The sequence below is a fragment of the Salminus brasiliensis genome, chromosome 5, assembly GCF_030463535.1.
Source record: "Salminus brasiliensis chromosome 5, fSalBra1.hap2, whole genome shotgun sequence".
Taxonomy (NCBI): Eukaryota; Metazoa; Chordata; class Actinopteri; order Characiformes; family Bryconidae; genus Salminus; species Salminus brasiliensis.
Genome location: NC_132882.1, coordinates 7,517,203 through 7,532,966, shown reverse-complemented (window position 1 = coordinate 7,532,966; position 15,764 = coordinate 7,517,203). Strand labels below are relative to the sequence as shown.

The 15,764-nt window shown below is 42.2% G+C and overlaps 1 protein-coding gene across 2 annotated transcripts in view; it reads right to left on the bottom strand.

The window, feature by feature from the left end:
* Positions 1-8,551: 8,551 nt before the first annotated feature.
* The window catches only part of wdr37 (WD repeat domain 37), a 53,775-nt gene continuing 46,562 nt past the window's right edge, over positions 8,552-15,764 (bottom strand). For both annotated transcript variants that reach the window (XM_072679336.1, XM_072679335.1), the window contains 3 exons: positions 12,720-12,854; positions 11,002-11,116; positions 8,552-10,270 (listed from right to left, as the gene is read on the bottom strand). In XM_072679336.1, coding sequence (XP_072535437.1) covers positions 10,139-10,270; positions 11,002-11,116; positions 12,720-12,854 — 382 coding nt within the window. In that variant the 3' untranslated portion in view covers positions 8,552-10,138. The remainder of the gene's footprint in view (positions 10,271-11,001; positions 11,117-12,719; positions 12,855-15,764) is intronic.

The window sequence follows — 15,764 nt, the reverse complement described above, 5'->3', positions numbered from 1 at the left end:
ATTAAAAGTGGCAATTACTGGGGTCCAAGCACTATGTGCCATTATGGAGCCAGTTGAGCATAGATGGGGTTTATCCAAACATGGTTATAAGAGTATAATAGGAGAGAAATGGAGGAACTGGCTTATTTATTTACTGTAGTAGTGTGGAGTTTTCTGTTTGACAGAAGCCTATAAACATATATTGGCCATAAGTAAGTGGATTTGTAAGTACTTATGACGTATTATTACAACACTATCATACCATAATATTACCAAACCAGTGCAGTTCTACAGATCTGTAGATCACCACGCTGAGACTGATACACATTTGTACCCCAAGTCTTCATAAGTCCACCATCAGCTGGACTGGATCAGGTGTGTGAGATCTGGGCTGGAGGTGAAATGTGCAGAAAGGTGGATCTCCAGGGTTGCTTCTAGTGACCACTGCCTCCCAGTGTGCTCCTTTTCTGCTCACCTGCCCTGCAGCTGTCACACCAGACTAAACATGTGTGTGTGTGTGTGTGCGCGCGCGTGTGTGTGTGTGTGTGTTAACCTTCGCCAAAGTGAAAGGCAGTAGCCATCTTGTCATCACTGGCCCGTTTCCGGATGGTCGGCCCCTGTAGGGTTCTTGCACACTGTCCAATTAAAGGCCCTGTCAGAATGATGTCCCCCCCCCCTCCCCACTTTCTCACACAAGCTCTTTCTGCTTTCTCTCCAGCTCTCTCTCTCTCTCTCACACACACACACACACACACACACACTTACACTCTCTCTCGCTCGCTCTCTCTATAACGACTCACAAAAAGGAGCAGGAGGGGGGTTTGACATTGCAAAGACAGGTTAATTCAAGCCCTTTTTGTGTGCAGCACAGGGAATATAAAGAGAGGAGTGGAGGTAATAGTGACAAGGTAACATAAATGGTGCCATTAAGGCACCCCGTGTCTCAGCAGAGCGCTCGGCGTGCGAGGGCTGGTAGAAACTCGCCGCTTTAATACTTCTCTCCGTCTTCTCTTCATAGGTGACACACCGCTTTTTTCTGTTACCTTCTTTTGTGTTCCTTTACTGTATATTTACAAAGGGCACCCAGCAGGAGCAATGACCTGTGTTAAGAAGAAGAAAAAAACTTGTCCTGACGAGAAAACGAAGGGCTTTGAGCTGGTCGTGATTAAGGTCGTGATTAGCTGGTTCATGGTTTAATTCGCAGTCCACCAACTGTGTTTCGCAAAGGTCCCATTGAACCTGACCAGATGTACAGAGTCAGCATGAAGAACTCTTTTCAGCCACAGTTGTGGCCGTTCCTCATTAGTGGGAGTGCGCTACTCTAAGTACCCAATGAGATTCATTATCATTTTAAAACTTTAACATTGTCCAATTGTCAAATACACTATATGGACAAAAGTATTGGGACACCTGTTCATTCATTGTTTCTTATAAAATCAGGGGTTTGTCCTGCTTTTGTTGGAGTTACTGTCTCTACTGTCCAGGGGAGAAGGTTTTCTACTAGGATTTGATTGCATTCAGGAAAAAGAGTTTCAGAGAGGTCAGGATTCTGGATGATGATTGGTGATCGCCATCCTGCCTCATCCTCAACTCCCCAACTCATCCTAAATGTACTGAATGAAGCACCACCAACCATCATTCCAGAGAGCACAGTTCTCCCACTACTCCACAGCTCCTCAATGATGGGGGGCTTTATCCCCTTTAGCCTACGCCTGGCATTAGACAGCATGGGGCCCATAGGTTCATGTTATCTATCTGCTCCAGAGAGTCCTATTCTATTGGCAGTACTTCTCTACAGGGACTAGACAAGCTGTATGTGTGTGCTTCTGCACATCTGTGTCAGCAATGGGTGCAACCGACTTAAAGAAGCTGAATACATTCATTAGAAGGGGTGTCCACAAACATTTGGACATATAGTGCAAAACCATTCAGGAATTGCTGAAACAGCCCTGGTAGCATGGTAGACTTGTATGTCATGTGTTTTAGTGGTTGCGACCTGATTGTCACAGATGTTTAAAACATTAATTAATTAATTGATTGATTGATTGATTGATTGATAAATAAGTGGCTAGCTGTAGCTATTAGTGGTTGTAGCAGTTGGGATGTTATAACACACAGCATGCTCTTACAATAAAGGTGCCCCAGTGCATTCTTTGGGCAGTGCCATAGAAGAACCACCTTGGGTTTCCTAAAGTACCATGTCTGACCACTGGACCTATCCCACTGGACTGGGAGACTGGGAGTCCAAGAGAAGACGAGAGGGGTTAGAGTTCCCCCCTTAGAGTTCTGCCTTAAGCATGCTGAGGTTTAGTGACACTGTGTTAGCAGCAGTTTGAGTTTGAGAAATAAATTAATTAAATTATATATAAAATTAATATAAAATTTACCTGTGCAATATCATTTTGTTTTATTATTCAATGTTATTTTTAAAATATTGATTTTTTATCATGATATATTGGTGCTCTTGGGTGCCCCCTGGTGGGCCCTAAGCGGCTGCGTAATTCAAGTATGCCTTGGGCTGTCTCTGCCTTCACCCCAAGCACTGTTAGCATTAGATAACTGGCTATGAGCAAATTGGGTTCCAAGAACCATTACTTTACGTTCTGTGGAGGTTCTTTAAACGCATTGGTCCCATTGGTCCCAACCTCCAGATGGTCCACATTTTGCTCTTTTACTATGTGTGGCCAGTTGAGTTGAGTAAGAGCCGAATCTAGACTTGGACCAAGTCTGGGGTGCCTGAGGAGAACTCCTTCAAGACACCAAAGGTGGTTCTTCTATGGAATTGCTCAACCCTTGTTGGCACCTATATTTTTAAGAGTGTACTATGCAAGAGTTTAGGCCATTAATGTGTGATTAGGCAAGCCTTGTTATTTCCAAACCAGGGTTTCCAGTATTCCCATCCAACATCTTGTTTATCTACTCAGCCCTTTATTAAAGTCAACCAGGTGAGCTGCTGGTGAAGCTGAACGAATCCATACAGCATCTGGAGTTCAGAGAGAAGATCAGCATCCAAACCTGTGATCTATGTTCTAACCAACATATCAATAGCTTTACTGGGCCACAGCACATTCTGACCACTGACTTTATGTTCATTTGGGCTTATTCTATTCTAATGTTATATCGAGTTTTACAGGCAAGGCACACACTCACTGCTCAGATACCGTGTCACAGTACCATCGTTTCTGTCCTGTTTAATTATTTAATGACGTTCATGTTAATTATTTCATGTTTTGGTGTTTTTTTTCTTGTGTTTTTTCTTGTCATGTCAGAGTTCTTCAGGCTATCCAGCAACATGGGCTTATTTCACCAAGCAGACAGCTGGGTAACATAAGCTCACTATAGTCATATAGTATATAGTCTTTTTCATTTGGATCATCTTTGTGTGTGTGTGTTTGGTTTATCTACTTTGTGAACCTCCGCCTCTCCATTAGGATCCACTATGACCAATGCAGTGTTATTGTCTTATAATCGAGCCCTAATCCAGTGTGTTGGCATTTATTGAGATCATGTTCTAGCTATGTTTCCTCGGTTGGTGTTTCAGTCCCCCTTTTGCTTCGGGGTTTGTGTTTTCGTATATTCATCAAGTGTTTGAAACTTTAAAACACCCTTTAAAGTCCATATTAGCTCGAACAGCGACACCTAGTGGTCAAATAAATCACTCATCCATGCCTCTGTGCCACTTGTGAATGCCTCTCTCCAAACTGGATGAGCAATCCTAACAAAAACGCATGAATCACCATTCTCGGGCCCGTCAGCGTTTCCTGAATTTGTGATAAACCAGTAGATGTTTGATAGGCTGGCACAGAGCCAAGCAGTAGTTTAGGATGAAAAGTCCTCGTTCAGAGTCTTCCCTGGACTTTCCTGGACATCATGTCGTTGCTATTGGAACAAAACTTATATATGGTAACTTTATAAGAAGAGTTTTTTTTTATATTTAAAATATTTATTTAAAGTAATTTCTCAAAATGAAAGCACAATTATATCACTACGTCATGCAGGTTTAGTGTGAAATGGTTCGCTCGAAAGATTCAGATTTCTCTACAGTGGTGGTGATGGGAACCACGAATCAGTGTCTACAACACGGATCTAACAATTCTTTTACTGTCCAAACTCACCAGGAAGTCTTCTAATTGATGTAGGCAATGCTGATGATGGTAAATCTAAAATACCCCACCAAGGCTTATTATTTGTGACAAAAATTGTATCTCTAAAACTGTCAGACATCTGATAGACAAGCAAATTCCTAATGATTTATTTTATAATAATAATAATCTAACTTTGTGATGTAGCTTTTATTAGCATTAAGCTCATCTGGTTTCATTCACCACTACTCTGAACAATTCTGACAATTCTGCACATTTCATTAGAACAGAGCGCTTCACACCACAGAATGACTCAGTATGAACTACTGAGCTACATTAACATTTAAGATAAAACACTGGAGGTATTTCTATTAGCAGATTACATTTATTATGAAAGATGTAATTAGTAATTTTAGCACAAATAGATTGAAATGTTTTGTCCCGACAGCAACGATACACATATTTAGCGTTTATCAATTACACACAACCGAGTTCTGATCTGATCCTGTGCAAGAGCCTCTTAGCAGACATATTAAAGAGCAACAGTGTAACAGTTATGCATGTTTTTAACCATGTAACCAAACATACTGGTCATTTCAAGCTCCACCTCCATTCTGAGGTCAAGCCACGTTCCAGCATCAGTACGAATTTTGTACGTTAAATTAGCTTCCGCACAAATTCATTAACATTCTTAATGATTTCGTGGTGAATGAAAATGTCTGAGCGTCTCTACTGGAAGCTTTTTGGACACTTTATTAATTTAAAAGTTACTTATTTTCAAATTCTGTGTAATTGGTTGAACATCTTACGTCTCGTCATTGTTTTTATTTCTTTAATACGATTTATAACAACAGAATTTATCAAGAAAGTCAGTAGTAGGCATGGTTGAATGGCAATATTGTAATATTGACTGTACATTTTGTAAACTTTGTAAAAATGGAGAGAAAAAAAAAGAAATTAACAGCATTACGAGATGTCTAAACAAGATGTAAATTTAAATCTGCGATTATATGCTGCTAAGGTCTGTAAATTGCACTTCAGTTGTACCTAAAAAGTGAATGTTTATGTGAATAAAAACAACATAAAAACTATGGCAGCTTTGAGTGTCTCCTTTGAACTGAAGCAAGAAATTGTGATTTTAATCCCCTTAACCAAAAGGATGTCATTGAAATAAAAGATAGAGGCCAATGGCTTCAGATAATGTTCACATTAAGCAGCAGAATGAGGTAAAAGTGTAAGTGTGGCCTGATTGCTGCTGCCAGACAGGCTGGTTTGAGTATTTCTAGAACTGCTGATCTCCTGGGACTTTCAGCAGAACAGCCATAACATAGAGACAGCACACCCTTTGAGCGGCAGTCCTGCAGACGGAAACTTCTTGCTGATCAGAGGGGTCAACAGAGAAAGGTCAGACTGGTTGGAGCTGGAGCTGGATGGCTGCTGTAACTCAGATAACCAGTCTATACAACTGTGGTGAGAAGAAAAGCCTCTCAGAATACATGTCCAACCTGGAGGTGGATGAGCTTCTACAGCAGAAGACCACATCAAATTCTGCTTTTCTGCCAAGGACAGAAAGCTGAGGATGCAGTGCTGAGGCACAGACTAGGGCTGGGCGATATGGTAAAAATGCTATATCACGATATTTAAAGATTTTTTTTTTTTTTTTTTTGCGATACACAATATTCATCACAATACAATGTAATCACAGACATTGCACTGCTGCTCTAACCCTAGTCTAATTACACTGTTAGTAATGAAACCCTGCAGCTGATCAGTGTTTATTAAGCACTAACAGTCTCCTCTATATACTCCAGAAGATTTATCACAATACGATAAAATATTGTCATATTGCTCATCTCTATCACAGACTCACCTCACCTACTAAAGACTGGACAAACGTAGCCTGGTCTGATGACTCTCGGTTTCTGCTGAGGCACACACGGATGATAGGGTCAGAATTTGGCACCGACAGCATGAATCCATGGACCCGACCTGCCTTGTGTCAACAGTCCAGGCTGATGGGAGTGTGGGGTGTGATGGTGTGGGGAATGTTATCTGGGCACACTCTGGGCCTGTTAATACCAAATCAGTCAATTAAATGCCTCAGCCTGTCTGAGTACCATTGCTGACCATGTGCATCCCTTCATGGCCACTATTTACCCATCTTACTTCCAGCATGACGATGCACCAAGACTCTCTCAAACTGGTGTCATGAACATGATGATGAATGAGTTCAGTGTTTCTTCAGTGGCGATTCTTCCCAGTCACCAGATCGAACTCCAACAGAATACCTTTGGCTAATACTGTGGCGGAACAGGAGATTTGGGGGATAGTCAAGAATTGCATGCTGCAATCATGTCAACATGGAATCTCAATGTCTTATGGAACCAATACCTTGAAAAAAAGAGGCTGATTTCAGAGCGCAATAGTGCTAGACTGACACACCTTCTTTTCACCAATCAGGTTTATTAGCATCCTGTTGGTTAAATTCTGATGTATTGAGGTTGGAAAGCTCTCCTGGTTCGAACTTCAGAGAACTTACACTGTATTAAACTGTGTCTGGTCTAAATTAGCAGATATTTTTAAGCAGATGTTACAACTAATCCCTCAGTCTGTTACAGTTCACCCTTTAGATCACAAAACAGCAGGAGCTGGAAGTAACCGGGTCATAAATAATATTAATTCAACACTATGGATCAAAATTTGTTTGCTTGGAGGACATAAAGCCTCTTGTTGAGAGGCTGTTGAGAGTACCAACAGGGACCCCCAATCATAAAATATGGCCCCCACCACTACATGAAACAAGGGAAAGTGTCAAGTCTTTGTGTATATGCACATTTAATGGAACTGGGAGAAAACTCATGAGAGCAATTCATACAAAATATTCTCCCTTTTTAACACACACACAAAGTTACTTGACTGGCTGACCCTTAACTACCCTCTGACTGACTAACTGTTCTCAATGCTGATTCTGGTGTCCACTCTTCCTCAATGACTGTCCTCACTGTCAGAATGAATGACCCTATCTCCCCAATCATAATACTTTCTATGGGAGGAAGGAATGTCATAATTATACACCCCACCAGTCAGTGCTCAGTGCTCTCAGAGCTTTAACACAGTGCTTCTCAATCCTGCCCCCAACACACCTGATTCACACCATTAACTGGGTAGAAACTGCTGCATCTGCTTGATAACAAGCATTTTGATCATTTATACCAAGTGTGTTGAAGCAAGGAGGCACAAAAAAAAACACACACACATGCAAGGCAGGGAGTTTGCAGGACCAGAGATGAGAACCGCTGCTTTAGCATTACTGCCCTGATAAAAGTGGTCTAACTGCTGAATGCTGCCCTGAGGCGACGGATAAAAAACACTTTTAGTAAGGGAAGGACAAAATAGGTCTTTTAATAGCCAAATATAGGCCTTTACGTTTTCACGCACATATACAGTAACAGTCAAAAGTTTGGACACGGCTGGTTAAATGTGTGCTGATCATCATCAGCTATGATCACCCAAGCATTTACATTAAATGTTGTTTTTTTGAAATACCTCTCAAACCCTGTAGCTACAGTAGGTTAATGGGCGTTAATACATACACCAATACCTATAAATAGCCTTAATAGCATATATGACCAAATCATCTTCTTCCAGTTCAACTTACAGCTTAGGCTCACTTAAAAACAACATCCTAACTATGGTGGATACCCATGTGTCCCCTGCGTCCCCTTTTAATAAAACAAAAATATGGTCACCCTAGCTTGTTAAAAACAGATTTAACCAGGTGTGTCCAAACCTTTGACTGGTATCGTACCTATTATTTTTAATTTTTTATTCATTTCAAAAACATTTTTATTTTATTCAAAAACATTAGTCATATTTATCCTACTAATTGCTATGTGGCTTTGGTTCCTGATAGGATTTGTCTACCTCCAGATGAAACGTCAAACCCACTTCTACTCTCCTTATTTTATTATATGGAGACATGTCTGACATTATCAAAAATAAATAAATCAAATATTCTCTCTCTCTCTTTCTCTCATATATATATATTTATAGTCCGTCTCATGCTACCATGATCGTGAAAGCACCACCAACATTCAAAAGTGATCAAAACATCAGCCAGAAAGCATAGGTACTGAGAAGTGGTCTGTGGTCCCCACCTGCAGAACCATTCCTTTATTGAGTGTGTCTTGTTAATTGCCGATAATTCCCACCTGTTGTCTATTCCATTTGCACAACAGCATGTGTAATTGATTGTTAATCAGTGTTGCTTCCTAAGTGGACAGTGTGTTCACTTTATTTTTTTGAGCAGTGTATATACATATATACTTAAAGGACAATTTTATAATGAAAAACAGGGTTTGTTGCCTGTGAGGGCCAAAACAATGTAAGCAAGGGGGGGGGGGGCTCGGATTATCCTGAAATCTTATTTCAGTCTAAAAACTGATCACCTCCACAAGCAATCCCAAAAGACAGTCACAGAAGCACTCCCGTTCTGACAAAGACATTTATTTACATTGTCTAGTCACGGCGCACAGGCCTCATTCAAAAGTTACACACCATCAATATTGCTTCTTTTGAAGAGGACACAACAGCCAACTATACATAACTCCACCACTACCACAGTGGATTCCATACTGATTACAGCAACTCTTCATTGACTGTTTATGGGATCTTTTCACATTTTCTTCATGAATGGAGTTCAATGTTGGCAAACAGTGGAGCAAAATGACAGCCAAAGGACTTGAAGACCACAGCAAGAGCATCTGTTTATGAGCACCAGATGCGAAGGATGTACTTTGAGAACAAACTAATATATCCAATATGCGTTTAATATGCTTAATTTATGCACTGCTGAAATGTCTTCTGCTAAAGATTAGACGTGTATACATAAGCAGCTGATGAACGGATTTTTATCAGATGCATCTAATTTATTTACTGATTCGACCCATAAGTGACTGCAATTGTCTGTTCTACTAGACAGAAAAAGCCCTTAGAAATGAAAGCGAACCTTACACATCCATAATTTTTGACGTAGGAATCCTTAGGGCTATAAACATGGTCAACTCTATTCACGAACTCCATCAACACGTTCACATTTTTATATTTCTCACTGAGGAAAACCAGATTACACAGCGATCACGACAGCACTTTTTTTAAATCAACAGTTCTGACAGACAGCAAGATTCCTCATGCAGATGGATTGAAGCAATACTTTTCTCCAGCGGAAAGAAGAGCGTGTCTTAAAGAACGATCGCCATCCGTCCTTCTTTACAAAGACTGTAAGAAGTTGTAGATTCGTCATTAGACGGTAGAAAGCAATGCAGAACTCTATATGCTGTATGTTGTGCACGATAAAAAAAAATGATCTGTACATAGAACACACTGAAAATTGCACGAAATCATAAACTACGCGACCAGAAACCGAACAAAACAGAGCTCGGCTTTGGAGGACGTCCTGCCGAATACCCAAAGCTTGAAGACCACCGATAGCATTCTTTAACCCAGCTTAAACCATGAGGAACAACAAAAAAATAACACAACCAAGCAGAACGTCCAAAAACTGGTGAAGCGTGAGTAATAATAATGACCTCTGGGTGAAAAGACAGCATTGAGCCAGATATGTACAATACGACGGATATTTACCATACTGAAACTCTGCCATTAAATCATCATCATCATCATCATCAAACTCATCAAGGCTCCAGCAGAGCTTTGATGGCCAAGGTCAGAAGCTGGAATATGACGGCACACTGCGGGTCCATCACACAGCTGTGAACATCGATTCTCACCGGAGGCCGACGGCGATGAAGCACTAGTATGAATCACACACGAAAAAAGTGGCTGTTTCTGAGCGCTGGTACACCGACCACGAGTGCTTCAGTAAAGAATGACGACTGAGGATCCGGTTGTGTGTGTGTGTGTGTGTGTTTTAAGGTGTGCGAGTGTGTGTGTGTGTATGTGTTTTTTTTTTGTGTGATTAGATGTGCCTTCCTAGCTTTGTGTAAGCGTGCAGTTGTATATGAGGGTCGAGATGTGTGTGAACGTGTGTGTGTTAATGTGTGTGTGTGTGTTTGTGTTCACTTCTCCTGCAGCAGTGCAGGGATGTTGATGTTCCAGCCGATGGCCTGGCGGTCGAAGCCGCAGGTGAACAGGTTGCACGCCTGGTTTTCCTCGTTCCAGGCTGAACAGCAGACCATGCGCCGATGCCCCTGGACACAAAGCACAAGCAGGGTTATATAACACACACACACACACACACACACACACACACACAGTTATCAAGCAACACTACAGCATCCATCTACTAAATACTTAGCAACACTATAGCAACCACATGGGATACCACAGAAACCACCTACATCATATCAACCAGCTAGCAACCACCACACAACTCAACAGCCACCATCTAGCAACTCCACAGCAACTACTTAGCAAATGCTTAGCAACACTAAACCAAAATCATATTAATCTCCCAAAAAGACACAGTAACCACCTAACAGCACCATATCAAACACTTAGCAACCTCCTAGAGACACCATTTCAATCACCCATCAAAGCACAGTAACCACCAAGCAAAATCATATTAACCACCTAGCAACACCATAGCAACCACCTATCAACAACATATCAAATCACATAGCAAGGACATAGCGACCACCTAGCAACAACATATCAAACACCTGGAATACAATGGAAACACTGTAGCAACCATCAAGCATAAACAGTTTTACCCTAGTGACCATGTAGCAACAGCCTAGCAACCTACTGGAAGTGGAACCATTTAAGCCGCACATCAGTCCAGCGGTTCCTGCAGGAAATGTTTACCTTATTCCTTCCATTTTCCATAAAATCTTTAAAGCTACAGAACAGTCCGGATTAAAACAAGGTGAGCGGGAATTCAGGCATTCCCCGCTCTCTCTGCCGTCAGGCGGCGTCTCACCTGTCTGTTGCTGCGTGGGAGGCGGGCCAGTCGAACTCCGGTCATATCGAACAGCCTCACTTGTCTGTTGTCGTGGGGCAGAGCGATAATTCTTTGGTTCGCGGACACGCTTATCCTGCACATCAGAAAGCAACATGGTCAGACATCCTCAACGTTCACAACCTAAAACATACTGTATCCAACCACATCCAACATCGCCCCCTGCAGGTAATGTGAAGGTGTGCATGTATTCCTCTGAGATGTGGATACCCTGCAGCACTGCTATGGTGCACTGCTTGCAGTGGGAAAGTGGAAAAACCCCGCTGTCCTCCCCACCCAATGTGACAGAACCTAATTTCTATCTTGGGGATGCCCAGCCACAGGCAGCGTATGGCACTGCTGGGACTAGAACTCGCGTCACAGCAGTGGAGCAAAACTCGCTGTGTTCGCCAGAGAAGGCAGTTGGGGGACTCCATTCAACAATTAAAGCACAGCAGAAGATTTATGACCAGTAAATGAAAGCAGTTCCTTCACTCATACACTTATAGTCAATGCGGTGAAGGCTGAGTTGAAAACTAAACCTAATACACTACATAGACAAAAGTATTGGGACACCTGTGCAGGTGCATTGATTGTTTCTTCTGAATTAAGGATATTATAAACTCTCTACTGTCTAGGGAAGGCTTTCCACTAGATTTCAGAGCATTTCTGTTAGTGAGGTCAGGATGGTGGATGATCACCACCCCACCTCATCCCAAAACGACTGGACGGAGCAGCACCATTGCCGCGAATACAGTTCCACTGCTTCACAGCCAATGCTCTTCATCTTTATCAAAAGTCCTAGAGTCCTTTTCTACTGGAAGTACTTCTCTACAGGGACTAGGCAAGCCGGGTGTGTGCATTTGCACATCTGTGTCAGTGAGTCAATGGGTGCTACTTAAAGTACCTAAATAAATACATTGGAAGGGCTGTCCACAAACATTTGGACATACAGCGTATATCATGGCTAACATGCAAAAAAAACCTCTTATCTCCATTTTTTGACATAATGTGCCACAACACTTTGACACACAATGAGTTCACAACAGATTTTTTGCAGCTCAGCTTTTATAAACAGTCGTGTGAAAAAATTAGGACACCCCATTAAATTATTTGTCTTTTTTGAACACACTGAAACATCTGGACATTTGATCTTTATCTGAACAATACTGAGAGATGAAGGTAATAGAACTAACAAAACTGAAGAAATGTCTTTTAGCTGTGTGATGTTTGAGGACTTTGACTTGGCCATTCCAAAACTCTCCATTTCTTTATTCTGACCCATTTCTTGGCAGGTTTAAAGAAGACAGGCTCCTTCAAAATCCTCTCTAACCATGACCTAATCATCTGCAGATGATGTGCTGCACCTAATTCTAATTTCAGACATTAAATCCTCACTTTTTCCACCTGAGTTTCTAATAATTTCATTTTATAAATTATGTTTAAATGCATTTCTTCAGTTTCATGTGTTTATTTAATGTCCTCAATCTCTCACATTAAGATGTTTGGATATGTTCAATAGCATGACTATGGGCTGGGGAGTGAATGACATGCTTTGACACATGTACCGAGTGTATATCGTACATCAATCTCAAAAAAATCCGCAAGAAAGCATTTGGGTTTCCGTGACATCACTCTTAACACAATGGTGAGAGAGCTGTGAGCTCATTCTAACACCTCATCGATCGGCAACCCCTTACCTATTAACGGCTGAGTCGGTGCGGATGGTGGCTATCGGCGACCTCATGTTCTTCAGGTCCCACACCTTGACGGTGCGATCGTCGCTGCCTGATACCACGTTATCTCCCACTGTGAAGACGGCAGACGTCACCGTGCTGCAACCACACACACACACACACACACACACACACACACACACACACACACACACACGGTTAGTGAGAACTTTGATGAAGCGTAAAAGTGCACAATTCCTGTCCCTCTCAGCACCCTAAGGTGGCTGAAGCCACACTCTTAAAAACAAAGGTGCCAAATAAGGCTTCTCTGGTGACGCTACAGAACAATAACTCTAATTTCCTTAATTAAAAAGCCTGCAACGGACAATTCTTTGCAGACATGTGACCATGAAGAACCTTTTTTAGAGTTTAAAGAACCTCTATATAAAGTAAAGGTTTGCTGTGAAACCTATAGACCATGTGATCAATGCTCAAAGAACCATTTATGGCACCTCTTCTTTTTATTAAGAGTGTAGGAGAGTATATGGTGTGCATCTAAGACATGCCTGTATCCTGAGTGGTGGGGTGTACAGGGGGGTCACATTTACAGACCGATTTAGATCATCACACCCAGTGATTTTCCCCCACTAGAGCCTGGATGCAAAAAAAAGCTTGTTTCCAAGGCAACTTGACTGATTTTCATGTCACTTCAGATGCACTGGGATGTTTGGGAGATGGCACGGCTCTTCCTGACGTGAAAAGTGGTGGGGGCGGTGACCTGTGATCCAGCACAATGCCTCACTGGAGGCGAGCAGAGAATCCTAAGTAGGTTTTGACATACAGATCCAGCCCGGTCCCCTAGGTCACCCTATTGGCTAATGTGAATGGCCTGCATGGGAATTACTAGGACTGTACTGTTGTTTATCCTCCAACACTGCTGCTTCTAGATTAGGTACTTTTTAAGTCTCTTGCCAGACCTTTAAAATATAAACAACTTCCATTAATTGACTAAATACCTTTAATTAATGTGTCTTTATCTTTATTTATACACCAAACAGCCATAACATTAATACCACTGGCAGGTGAAATGAAAATACTGATTATCTTCATCTACAGCTGCATCTGTCAGGGGTGGATATATTAGGCAACAAGTTAACAGTCAGTTCTTGAAGGTGATCAGAACCGGCCCAAGGCATATTTGATTACACTGCCGCTTAAGGCTGCAACACCACCAGCGGGGCCCCAACAGCAAGATCTCATGATATATATTTTAAAAATAACATTGAATCACAAAACGAAATGGTATCACATAGTCTATGGAATGATGAAGCATCAGGTGCTGAGGTGGTGGTATGGGGCGCCCCCAAATGAAAATCTGCTTAGGGCCCCATAAAGGCTTGGGACGGGCCCTGAAGGTGAATCTGAGACACGTTGACAAGAACAAAATTGTGACGGCTAGACAACTGGGTCAGAACATCTCCTCAACTTCAGACAGGTCTTATGGGGGCTTTCTGGTATGTAGTGGTCAGAACCTACCAAAAGTGCTCCAAGAAAGAACTACTGGTGATCAGCTTACAGGGCCATGAGCACCTAAGGCTCACTGATGATGGTGGAGGCCCCACATCACAGCTTACAGGACTTTAAGGATCTGCTGCTAACGTCTTGGTGTCAGATACCACAGGACACCTTCAGAGGTCTTGTGGAGTCCATGCCTCACATGGTCAGAGCTTTTGTGGGGACACAAGGGGGACCTACTTAATATTGTGTGTTTTTGCACAACCCAGCTTAGAAAGCCAGGGTCAGAGGAAAGGGTTAGTCGTGCTACAGCTCCCCTGAAGCACAGAGGGTTAAGGGCATTAAACCCACAACCCTGAGATCAATAACCCAGTGCTCAGATTAATTCTGAATATTACTTATTTTTTATACAATAGTAATTCAAAGTGCTTTATAGGGACATACATGATAAATTCTAGGGGTTCTAAAATAAGCACAACAGCAAAAACAAATAAGTAATAAGAATAAAGTAAATTCATAAACATTATACAAACACCAACTGTTAAAAACAAACACACAAAGACTTTAAAGGTTAAAGGAATGGTTCAACAATTCTGCACAGCTGGACCCCATATACAGTTGGGAAAGCAAAACCAAGGAGCCGGTTGGTACAACAGTGAAGACTGGAGACTCTGGAGACACTGAAAAGCTACAAAACTGCTTTGAATCCACAAACCGGCTTATTTTTGAGTCACAAATCAACTTCTGCGAGGACAGCTACATTTTAACCAAAGCACCAGTGAAATACAGTAACGACAACCAATGGTTTTCAGCTAAAGGAGCCATTCAGGAGTGGGGACTGAACTCTCAACACAGGCCAAATACAGGCTGGAGAAAGGGCTTAAAAAAGCAGCAAAGAGAAAATAGTGAAGCTGAAAAGCCACAATGCTGCTAACGAACCAATTTCAGTCTGGAAAGGCCTCCAAGAGATTATCAGGTACAGGGTGAGAAAAGCCACCGACCGGCAGGAGTTCTCTACTGCAGGTTTGATTCAATCTCCAGCCCTTCTCCCTCGCCCTGGCTCTCTCACCTCTGCCACCTGCTCATCTCACCATCAATGAGCGGGACATTACAAAGCTCTTCAGTAGGCAAAAGGTGAGAAGAGATCCGGGCCGAGAATTGGTCTCGCCATCCACTGAGCACAAAGTTTCAACAAGTCAATGGAACTTCCCCATGTTCCCATGTCCCAAGTCCTTAATCATCATCCCAGTTCTCAAAAAAATAACTACAAGACTAAATGACTACATGCCAATTGTCTTGACCTCCTGTAGACATGAAAGTCTGGTCTTGGCCCACCTGCTGGACCCCCTGCAATTGTGTCTGTCGAAGAGGCCCTGTACTTCACACAACAGCATCTCAACAGTCCAGGGACCTGTTTGAGGGTGGTCCGAGTGGACTAAAGTGCTGTCACTGTGACCTGAAGATTGCTGGTTCCAGATTATGCTTGGTCAAACTGTCTAAGCTGTCTCTGCCAGATCCTATCTGCCAGTGGATCATGCATTTCCCAACCAGGAG